The 11,749-nt window shown below is 40.8% G+C and overlaps 1 protein-coding gene across 1 annotated transcript in view; it reads right to left on the bottom strand.

Moving 5' to 3' along the window:
- The window catches only part of LOC308694394 (beta-galactosidase-1-like protein 2), a gene marked incomplete at both ends in the record, with an annotated part of 12,986 nt that extends 2,766 nt beyond the window's left edge, over positions 1–10,220 (bottom strand). The window contains 12 exons of the mRNA XM_081371898.1: positions 3–58; positions 1,045–1,151; positions 1,276–1,356; positions 1,964–2,101; positions 3,201–3,285; positions 3,556–3,617; positions 4,223–4,304; positions 4,872–4,964; positions 5,062–5,170; positions 9,241–9,336; positions 9,905–9,973; positions 10,057–10,220. Coding sequence (XP_081228024.1) covers positions 3–58; positions 1,045–1,151; positions 1,276–1,356; positions 1,964–2,101; positions 3,201–3,285; positions 3,556–3,617; positions 4,223–4,304; positions 4,872–4,964; positions 5,062–5,170; positions 9,241–9,336; positions 9,905–9,973; positions 10,057–10,220 — 1,142 coding nt within the window. The remainder of the gene's footprint in view (positions 1–2; positions 59–1,044; positions 1,152–1,275; positions 1,357–1,963; positions 2,102–3,200; positions 3,286–3,555; positions 3,618–4,222; positions 4,305–4,871; positions 4,965–5,061; positions 5,171–9,240; positions 9,337–9,904; positions 9,974–10,056) is intronic.
- Between the last annotated feature and the right edge of the window lie 1,529 nt (positions 10,221–11,749).

Here is an 11,749-nt window from a genome sequence, read left to right as displayed (position 1 = left end):
CATTGTTGTGGTTTGCAGGAAGGTTCTCCATGCTGACAGGATCATCAGCTCGGAAATGCTATTGGACAAATAGTGTTTAGTCATTTTTAGGGACATTTCTTGCCAAAGATGTTCTCCTCTTTCTAGTTTTTTTCCTACAACATGAAGCAGCATATGCAAAACCACTTTTCTTTCCTAATATAACATTTCCTAGTGAAACAGTATATTTATAGCCTGACTATGATAGCGACCGTTTTCCCCGTTTTCTGCCGGCCTGAAAACAGCCGGCCAATCAACGAACAGAGGGCGGGCTGAGAGCCGTGACATGGACGCTGATTGTACCGTGGATGCGTAGATTTACTTCACATAATCTGCAAAAGTCGTTCACAGCCATGTTCACTCCGGTATTTCGCTCGATGGTTTTGTTTTCGCATCATACATGTGTTTACAGTGGAAGTTAGATGCGGCTGAGCATGCGCATAACACACGCCATAACCAAACGTTATGTGATTGGCTTACGGGTAACCAATGATTTTAAACTTACCAGGCTAGTATATTTAATGGTAGGCCTAAAACTATGTAAACTGGGTAAATTGAAGCTCAAATGGTCATGCGCATGCTTGATGTGCGAAAACCAATGAGGTTTGTGCTCACGTACCAAGTACGCACAGTTTTGCTTCTGTTTAACATATTTAATGAGCTCTGTATAAATATAGTACACTGATCAATGTTTATGTGAATCTGTTCATCATATAAAGTTTCTCTTCAAAAGACTTGGTTTAAACTTCTCAATTCATATGGATTATGTTTGCAATGTCTTTATAAACTTTTTGAAGCTTGAAAATTACTTTGGATATGTGAATTTCCAATGGAGGGACAAAAAATATGAGACAATATTTAAAAAATGCATTTGTGTTCCGATGATGAACGAAAGTCTTGTGGGTTTTGGACATGAGGGTGAGTAAATGATGACAGAATTTTCATTTTTGGGTAAACTATCCCTTTAAGGAAAGTAAAGAAGTAGAAGAAAGAATGTAATAGTGTGATATGATACATTGTTCTTACTGTTTCTGCACACTGAAGACTCTCCCATAGAGAAATGTAATGAGAAACAACCACTGGCTCATATGCTCTTCTGCTCTGCACAGCTGGCGGCTCTGATATCGGCTCCTCTGTCATAGATAGAGACAGACCGAGATTAAGAGACAAGCAGAGAGGGATGGAGAGATTCAGCTCCATAAATACATTTTCAAATAGCAGATTATGTAAATCAGGGCCCACAGTGTAGAAACGTACTGTTGTAGGTCCTCAGCAGGTTTCTCAAGAGATGATACTTGGTTGTATAATCACCGCTCTCAGTCAATGGAGCATCAAAATCTAAAAGAGACTATGTTTAAGTGCCAATCACTTTACAAACACAGTTACAATACCCTTCAAATGTTTAGGGACAGTAAGATTTTTTAGACTTTTGAAAGAAGTCTCTTATGCTTACCAAGGCTACATTTATTTGATCAAAAATACAGTAAAAACAGTTATATTGTGAAATATTATAATTTTAAAAAACATTTAAAATTACATGAAATTACATTTAAAATTACATGTGTCACATGATCCTTCAGAAATCATTATAATATGCTGATTTGGTGCTCAAGAAACATGTATGATTATCAACATTGAAAACAGTTATGCTGCTTTAAAGGGAAAATTCCCCCAAAAATGAAAATGTTGTCATCATTTACTCTAGGGCTGTGAAACGATTAATCACATCCAAAATAAAAGTTTGTGTTTACATAATATATGTGTGTAGACTGTATAATTATTTTGTATATATAAACACACACACATGCATGTATATATTTAAGAAAAATGTGTTATTTATATATAAATAACAGAATTTTGACAGAATTTTCATTTTGGGTGAACTATCCCTTTAATATGTACATTATAATTGTCCCTGTGGACATGAATATTAAAACTACAGTACCGTAGCTGCTCGTCTCTGGTTTGTAGGTGTCCGGGTAAACTGCGCCGTTCATGAATCCAAAGTTGGTTCCTCCATGAAACATGTAAATATTTATGGAGATGCCACGATCCAGAAGCTCTCGCACTATAGAGATCATTTCTGTCATAACAGAAAAAAAGCAGACACATTATGGGCCCTATCTTGCACCCAGCGCAATTGACTTTGTACACAGACGCGTGTATCATTCCTGTTTTGCACCCGCGCACAGCGGACTTTTCCCTCCACAGACGCACATCGGTAAATTAGGAAATGAACTTGCGCTCCCGTGGGCGGTTCAGTGCAAAGAGGAGGCGTGTTCCGGCGCAAACGTTCCCTGGTGCTATTTTGCAGTTTCAGAAAACAATTCCGCCACTGACTTTAGACTAGGTTTTTCCTGGTCAGTGGCGGAATTGTTTTGTCAATTTGCGGAATTGTTTCGCGTTGCGCATGTTATTCATCTGCTATTTTAAAGGCGCATGCTTGGCCATAATCAATGTAGCGTGTGCACAACGCGCATGCAGTTTGCTTATCTCATCTACACACAGGCGCAGCAGTTCTCCTTTTTAGAAAACCATACATTATTACCCCAAATTATCATTAGCCTGTTTAACCGAAGCTAATTTAGGTGGGTTTCTCCATCCCCAATGTCACTTCTCTGTGTTTTACGGCCCTGACGAGAACGTCGCTCTCTTCGGCTGTGAACCGCTCCTGGCGTGCGCCTGGCAAATCTGCTGTTATAATAGCAATCCGCCCTGGAACAAGCGCGCCTGCTCTTAAAGGGAATGTGAGATGTCACTCTGATTGGTTTATTTCACGTTATGCCCAAACCACACCTATGAATAATGTAGCTACTTCAGACCAACCCATTTTAGATTTGCGTCGGGCGCAAGAGTCATTTATCCTGCCGGTATAATAGCAACAGCGCCCAAGACCCGCCCACAAAGTTACTTGCATTTCGCGCTTGATACTTGCATTTCAGATCATTAAAATAGGGCCCTAAGTGTCAAAACAGAGAGAATTTTTCACACAGTAAAGTATATACTGACAAGAGAAAATGGATCATGCACTGCAAGTAGTACATTTTTTCACACATTTATACATATTGCATTGTCTCATGCAAAAAGTAAGTTTACTTTACAGTAGATAGAGATTTAAAGGCAGTGCTTATTCTAGGTGGTTTGTTGTCGACATGCCCACTTTGATGAGGCAGATCCTATACCTTGCGCAGAGAAAACATGATGAGGTTCTCCCCAGACATCAAACCACCCGGACCAATACTCCATCACCATCAGCGGCTTCTTCGGCTGCGGCACAGAAAATGCTCTCAGACATGTTCAGATCTCTTTTGTGCTGCTTATAGGTTGTAGGTTATTTAGTATTTTATATAATCAAGTACTATTTGTAGGTATTTCATTGTTCATTAAGCCATATTTTCATATCATACATAATCTTCATAAAGTATAGGAGGTTTTACTTCAACTGTAATTATAGCAGATTTAAATGCAGATACAGCCATTTTAACAAAGTAAATTGACGAATACAATTCAAAATGTGAAACATTGTAAAATACTGACCTGCATTTCTGCTAACTGCTGTACACCATCTGACAGTCTCTGCAGGTTCACTGTCTGCAAGACTTTTAGAAGAAGTGAGAACAATTCAATTTAATCTGTGGAAGAGGAACTTTACTTACCCTACACCACACCACTGTTTAAGGTTTAGGGTCAGTAAGATTTCTTTTTTAAATAAATTCATCAGCAAGGATGCATTAAATTGTTCAAAATAGTTCAAAAATCAATTTCAAATAAACTGTTCTTTTGAACTTTATATTCATTAAATATACTGAAAATACATCTAATACGGGTTTCCACAGAAATATTAAGCAGCACAACTGTTTCCAACGTTGATAGTAATTAGAAATGTTTCTTGAGCACCAAATCACATTTCTGAAGGATCATGTGACACTTAAGACTGGAGTAATGATGCTGAAAATTCAGCTTTGCATCACATAAATTAATTACATTTTAAAATATATTACAATAGAATTTTTTTTTATATATATAATATTTTTGCTAAAATAAATGCAGACTTGGTGAACATAAGAGACTTCTGTCAAGAAGAATCTCTCTGACCCCAAACTAATGAACAGTAGAGTAAACAACATATCGCATTGATTATGAATATCACATTATTAAAAAGCAATGAGAACACTCAATAAATAAATGGATATATAAGCGTTACCTCCATCCACCCCTCCATATTTTAACCCTTCATGGCTATCTGATGTCATAAGAAACTCAGAGATTCCCCGGGACAGTAATGCCTGTTGATTTTCAGAACAAACTTTATGCATAAAAGAAATGGATTACTATATTGCAGAGTAAAAGATAATGATTTCATTTCATTCCATGGGCCCTATTTTAACGATCTGTATTTATGCCTATTTTTTCACATCTTCATGGACAATGATTTCCCTCGTGTGTTAATATTTTTCCTTGTAATAATTTATGGTTTTCTAAAAATGAAAACTGCTGCGTCTGTGTGTAGATGAGATAAGCAAAGTGCACACGCTACATTGATTATGGCCAAGCATGCGCCCCTAAAATAGCATATGAATAACATGCGCAACGCGCCACTGACTTTAGACTAGGTTTTTCCTGGTCAGAGGCGGAATTGTTTTCTAAACCTGCAAAATAGCACCAGGGAACATTTGCACCGGAACACGGCTCCTCTTTTCGCTGAACCGCCCCCGGGAGCTCAAGTTAATTTCCTAATTTACTGATGTTTGTCTGTGGAGGGAAAAGTCCACTATGCGCGGGTGCAAAATAGGAATGATACATGCTTCTGTGTACAAAGTCAATTGCGCTGGGTGCAAGATAGGGCCCCATACCTCTTTGATGAACGACAGGTATTTCTCATCCTTCGCATATAAACCATATTCATTCTCTACTTGAACAGCAATAACAGGGCCTCCATTCTTAAACTGCATGGAGAGAAATGGAGGCAGTTTCAATACAATAATTAACAATTACATTTATTTAATAATTTTCAACAAATAAAAACAGGTGAAAAAAAGGCACCTGGAGGGGTGTGATTCTCGGAATCAGATTATCAAAGTACGAGTTCACAGCACTTGTGAAACCAGAGTAGGTCGTTCTTAGTTTCATTTTCTTATCTTGCAGCATCCAGCTAATTAAAACAAGATAAAAAAAAAGTATTACTAACACAAACCTGTGATATTAAACCTCTGGTGCTGTTCTTTTTTATTCCTTTTTCAAAACTGTCGTTTTTTGTTGTTGTTTGTTTTTTACTTCATCAAAATGCTACGGAACTTGGTAAAGGTTTTGGCACTTGTTGTGTGAACACACAAAAAAAATCATGGACATTAATTCACGAAAAGGTTAAATGGTCCTGAAAAAATTGTCACATTTGTATTGTTAAACGTTTAGTACTGTGCACAAACAAATTCTTACTGAAAGCTCATTTTCTGAGATATCAGCCTCAAATTTGGAACACAACTTGTTTAGATTTATGGTTTTGATTTTCTCACAGTTTTAGAGTAAAGTGTGTTTGACAAATATATTACACATATTTCATATATGAATTTTATAAAATATTTAATATTTCAACTTTTTTCAAGTTAATTTTTGAAACTTTTTTCACTTCAGCAATAATCTGCCAAGAGTTTTCTTTTTTTTTTTAAAAGAGACCAAACTTGTCAGGATACAGACCAGGAGACAGAGGTAAGTGAATCAAACACAGCTTTATTTACAGATGATCAGAGTGCGAGGTGAGTATTCACTCAATTTAAGTGCAGAAGTCGTGAAGGAAACTCGTTGTGGGGTGAAAAGCAGGTAAGCACTTTCACTTTGGATAAGTTGACGTCAAGCAATCTCAGTTCAGTAATCTTTGTCTCTTCTCTTTCAGATGCAGATCGGCAATCAAACAAACTCAGTTGAAACACTGGAAACTCAAAGGAACACAGGATCTCAGGCAGCATGGACTCAGACAGGATTTCTGAAGACAGCACAACAATGACAAAAAGGTGAGTGTTTCAGGTAAGTATACATTACAGCTTGAAGTCTGGATGTGTCAGAGGAAACGGAGACAACGGATTATGGTCTGTTCCTGTTGGAGGCTTGACCCAGACTGAAATCACAGGGAATGTTTTATGCGTTGACTGATGAGGTTAATGATTGGGAACAGGTGCGGGTGATTAATGATCCTGAGAGTGAGTGCAGGTGTTCTAGAGGGAATCTTGGGTAATGTAGTGCAGAAACCAACGGTAACCGTGACAGTACCCCCCCCTCTCCGAAGGCGCGTCCTCGCGCCGTATAACATCCAAAGGGGTGGGAGGGTGGGCATCCTAGATTCCAGGACGGTCCAGGCGGAGCAGGCTGGTCAGGGGACCAGGGCGGAGCTGTCGGACCCTCGGGTGTCCAGGGCGGAGCTGTCGGACCCTCGGGAGTACAGGGCAGAGGTGACCCTTCGGGTGGCCATGGTGGTGAGGACCCTTCGGGTGGCCATGGTGGTGAGGACCCTTCGGGTGGCCATGGTGGTGAGGACCCTTCGGGTGGCCATGGTGGTGAGGACCCTTCGGGTGGCCATGGTGGAGATATTTCTTCAGGTGGCCATGGTGGAGATATTTCTTCAGGTGGCCATGGTGGAGATATTTTTTCAGGTTGCCATGGTGACACTGGGAACCTTGTCGTAAAGACCTCCGCGGTCCCCCTAGCAGGTATACTGCGCCCCCCCAAAATTTTAATGGAGAACTTGTCAGGTTTTGATACATGGCTAGATGAGGCAGGGGGAGAAAGCAGCTCTAGGCTGGATAGGACCAGCGACGAAGGCAGCTCGGGGCTGTGCAGGATCAGCGGCGAAGAGGGCTTTAAGCTGGGTGAGACCAGCGGCGAAGAAAGAGCTTTTGGGAAGACTGGCACTGGCTCTTGCTCGTAGGCTGGCTCTGGCTCTGGCTCTTGCTTGAAGACTGGCTCTTGCTCCGGAACTGGACTCGGAACTGGACTCGGCTCATCTGGGCCGACAACTGGCTCTGGCTCTTGCTCGAGGACTGGCTCTGGCTCTTGCTCGAGGACTGGCTCTGGCTCTTGCTCGAGGACTGGCTCTGGCTCTTGCTCGAGGACTGGCTCTGGCTCTTGCTCGAGGACTGGCTCTGGCTCTTGCTCGAGGACTGGCTCTGGCTCTTGCTCGAGGACTGGCTCTGGCTCTTGCTCGAGGACTGGCTCTGGCTCTTGCTCGAGGACTGGCTCTGGCTCTTGCTCGAGGACTGGCTCTGGCTCTTGCTCGAGGACTGGCTCTGGCTCTTGCTCGAGGACTGGCTCTGGCTCTTGCTCGAGGACTGGCTCTGGCTCTTGCTCGAGGACTGGCTCTTGCTCGGGAACTGGACTCGGAACTGGACTCGGAACTGGACTCGGAACTGGACTCGGAACTGGACTCGGAACTGGACTCGGAACTGGACTCGGAACTGGACTCGGAACTGGACTCGGAACTGGACTCGGAACTGGACTCGGAACTGGACTCGGAACTGGACTCGGAACTGGACTCGGAACTGGACTCGGAACTGGACTCGGAACTGGACTCGGAACTGGACTCGGAACTGGACTCGGAACTGGACTCGGAACTGGACTCGGAACTGGACTCGGAACTGGACTCGGCTCATCTGGGCCGACAACTGGCTCTGGGGGCATGACGCTCTCAGTCTCGGCGGGCATGACGCTCTCAGTCTCGGCTGGACTGGCGTGAAGCGCAGGCTCGGCTGGACTGGCGTGAAGTGCAGGCTTGACTGGGCAGAGGACTGGTTTGGTGGATTTGGTGAAACGTAGAGCAGATCTGCGAGCTCCCCGGACTGACATTAAAGCGGGGTCAAATAACTTGGACGTCAGATCAGCACTGTTTGAAACCAGCTTTCGTGACCTAGGCCAGGTGATCTCCGCTATGGGTCCGGAGCGGTGAAGGACCGTTACCTTTTCGGGCAGGTTTGGGCTGACTGGATGCCTGGGTTTTGTTGCGTTGATGAGGGAAGCAGATTGGACGTGGAGATCAGACTGGATGTCTTCCACAGTGAGTGATGAACCACACACCCACAGCGTGCGGTCAATGAGTTTGATGAGAGGTAGTTCGAGATCATCCAGCAGCAGCATCTGGGCGAGTGGATCATTCAATCCGGTCCAGAACTCCTGTTGAAGGAATTCCTCATCCCAGTTCCCAGCCTGGTAAAGGTTAAGGTAAACTTTAGCAAATTCCTCCAAAGTTCTACCATTCTGGTCAAACATAGTGAATTCATTGGTATTCGCGGAAGCGCGGTCTGCGGGCTGTGTTGGATCCATTGCAGTACGGTCAAGCCTTCTGTCAGGATACAGACCAGGAGACAGAGGTAAGTGAATCAAACACAGCTTTATTTACAGATGATCAGAGTGCGAGGTGAGTATTCACTCAATTTAAGTGCAGAAGTCGTGAAGGAAACTCGTTGTGGGGTGAAAAGCAGGTAAGCACTTTCACTTTGGATAAGTTGACGTCAAGCAATCTCAGTTCAGTAATCTTTGTCTCTTCTCTTTCAGATGCAGATCGGCAATCAAACAAACTCAGTTGAAACACTGGAAACTCAAAGGAACACAGGATCTCAGGCAGCATGGACTCAGACAGGATTTCTGAAGACAGCACAACAATGACAAAAAGGTGAGTGTTTCAGGTAAGTATACATTACAGCTTGAAGTCTGGATGTGTCAGAGGAAACGGAGACAACGGATTATGGTCTGTTCCTGTTGGAGGCTTGACCCAGACTGAAATCACAGGGAATGTTTTATGCGTTGACTGATGAGGTTAATGATTGGGAACAGGTGCGGGTGATTAATGATCCTGAGAGTGAGTGCAGGTGTTCTAGAGGGAATCTTGGGTAATGTAGTGCAGAAACCAACGGTAACCGTGACAAAACTTAAGACTGTGCTCCAAAGCATTAAAGATTTATGACTGTTAAAATGGAAAATTTCAGGTCCATACTAATAAATGGATTATAACTACTGCATACATATAATATAAATATATTATACTGCATACATAAACATATAGTATTTCACTGAAATAAAACAAATGCGGTCATTTTTGACAAGCATGAGAACAGTACCAAAGACTAAAGCAAACAAGAAAAGATGAACACACATTCACCAGACACACACACACACACACACACACACACACAGACACACACACACACACACACACACACACACACACAAATAACTAACCTTGGTAAACCGCCCAAATCCCACTCAGCACATATATATGGCCCTGGACGCAGAATCACCCAGAGGCCTAATTCCCCTGCGAGACGAATGTACTCCCTTTAAACAAACAAAAGAGTTTGATAAACTGATGATGAGTACACTGGTGAAAACAGAACATTAAATGTTTATTGCTGAGGCAAGCATCACTGTGGCTCATATATGGCTGTGAGAGTTTTCAAAGCCAATCTCTAAACATCTCTAAGCCAAACTTTGTCACTAATATTTTCTTCTTATTCTTAAAGTTCTTATAGGTCACATTTGGTGTCTTTAACTACTATGTACATACATCAAAACAAAAATTCTTCGGTACAAAACCCCCCAAAAATTCTGGCAGTGAGGTTGGATTCGGGACGGGTACAGTGAGCTACAGGTTTGGTGGTATGGTTAGGTTTAAGGGTGGGTTAAGATGTAAGGGAAGGATCAACAGTGTAATTATAGATTATTAATTAGAGCTGTAATTACATGCAGGTATTAAATATAAGTACAATGTAAAAAATATTGTGCACAATAAGTGCATTGTAGCAAATTATTAATCTAAATGTAGGTTCACAGAAGTTAAAGACACTTAATATAAAGTATAAACCCCACCCAAAAAAAAAAGAAAAGAAAAAGATGCATCACTTACTCCATATCCAGCTGCTCCTGAAAGAGATAAACTCCTCTTTCTGGTTCATGCAGATTCCATGGCACATACCTGACAGACAGAACGAATAAGACTCTTCAAGATGATTTTGAGAGGGAAAATAAACTGTCCTTGAACACCTGTCATGGTCTTACGTAGTGAGAGTATTGAGACCACAGGCCTTCAGTTTCAGCAGCCGGTCTCTCCAGTGTGCCCTGTGGACCCGGAAGTAATGAATGGAGCCTCCCAGGATCAGAAACGGTGCTCCCCCTAAAGTGAAGTGGGTCGAGTCTGCCCTGAGTCCCTCTCTTTTTGACATTCTCTGAAAAAGAACAAGAAGAAGATTTTTTTCTAGAAAAAATATGTTTTAAAGAATATATTTTTTAAAGAATATTTTAAAAATACCGTACCTATGTTTACACTGGATATGAAAACGACAACACCATAATTTGTTGAAACATAAATTCAAAAGTGTAATTACAAATATATTTCAATACATGACACAAGTTTCAATAGAAATGTATGTTTTAAATTTATAAAGTATATTGTAGTTTACCATTTAACACAAAGACAACAGAAATAATAATGAAATTACACATAAAGATGTACTTAAGTTCAACTGATTGGATTTAATATAAATTTCAACTATACATTTTACCTTAATTGTAAATAACATGCAATTAAGTGTCTGAAAACATTGCATTTAATTCATATAATTTTAAAGCATATTATTTCTCTAATAAGTCCTACTCTTTTAAAATGTTTGCTTTTAACAAGGGTTAGTACTAGTAATGTTATTAGAACACTGAGCAATGAGCCTTTAATTAAATAACATACACTACCGATAACAACACATATGTACAAATTACATATAAGCCAAACTAGAAGTCTTACCTTAAATTAAAAATAAATAAAAAATAAAATCATACAACGCAATTGCACTGGCTGTTATTAGGAGAGGAGCAGTATTTAAAGCTGTGGCCACTGTACCAGCTGGAGCAAAGGGAAATCAATGAAGCAATGTCCAGAATAAACTGATACAAAGAGAACAATGCAAGCTTTGTTTCGAGAAGCAAACAAACATAGGTTCAATGTCACATTATTTGTCATGTGTTGCAATATAGTGAAATGGTTTTCTCTTGGTTATTGCCTACAATGCAACAATACAAACAACAAAGTTACAGTCCATGTCTGTATGTAATGTATGTGTTTTTGTGACAGTAACAAAGTACATTTACTTGAGTATACTGTACTAAAGTATACTTTTTGAGAATCTGTACTTTACTTGAGTATTATTTTTTCTGGAAACTTTTTACTTTAACTTCACTACATTTGAAAGACAAATATCATACTTTTTACTCCACTACATTTCTATGGTCCTTGAGTAGAAAGTAGTAATATCAGTCAGGGCATGATTTTGGTTGCAGGGGTTGCATTTTGGTTGGAAATTAAAGTCGGGTTGACATCAACGTGAAAATGAAAATCAGGTTGATGTCAGAATCCAACGTCATCAACCTGATTTTCATTTTCAACGTTGGGTTTGGTCATCTAAATGCGAATTTTGTCATTGTTTTGGAGCATACTAGCTTATAGATAACAGTGAGGCTAAAATATTCATACTAAAAGCCAAAAAACTTTAAATAGGGCACTATTTGAGGAAAAAGCCATTTGGGTGTCCGAAACCATTGTGGACGTTATTGAGTGCACTTATTCAATCTCACATTCAATCCTACTGGAACTGTGCTCTAGAAATAAATTTAATATTGATATGAGGGTAGGTGTCAGGGATCCACCAGATCTGCACACTCCGCCCACTCGTTCACTCTCCCCAGAATACTGATTCACCAT

This window comes from Scardinius erythrophthalmus (genome assembly GCF_964197995.2).
Source record: "Scardinius erythrophthalmus genome assembly, chromosome: 8".
Classification (NCBI taxonomy): Eukaryota; Metazoa; Chordata; class Actinopteri; order Cypriniformes; family Leuciscidae; genus Scardinius; species Scardinius erythrophthalmus.
The sequence above is the reverse complement of the archived record's forward strand: the minus strand, read 5'-3'. Positions and strand labels throughout refer to the sequence as shown.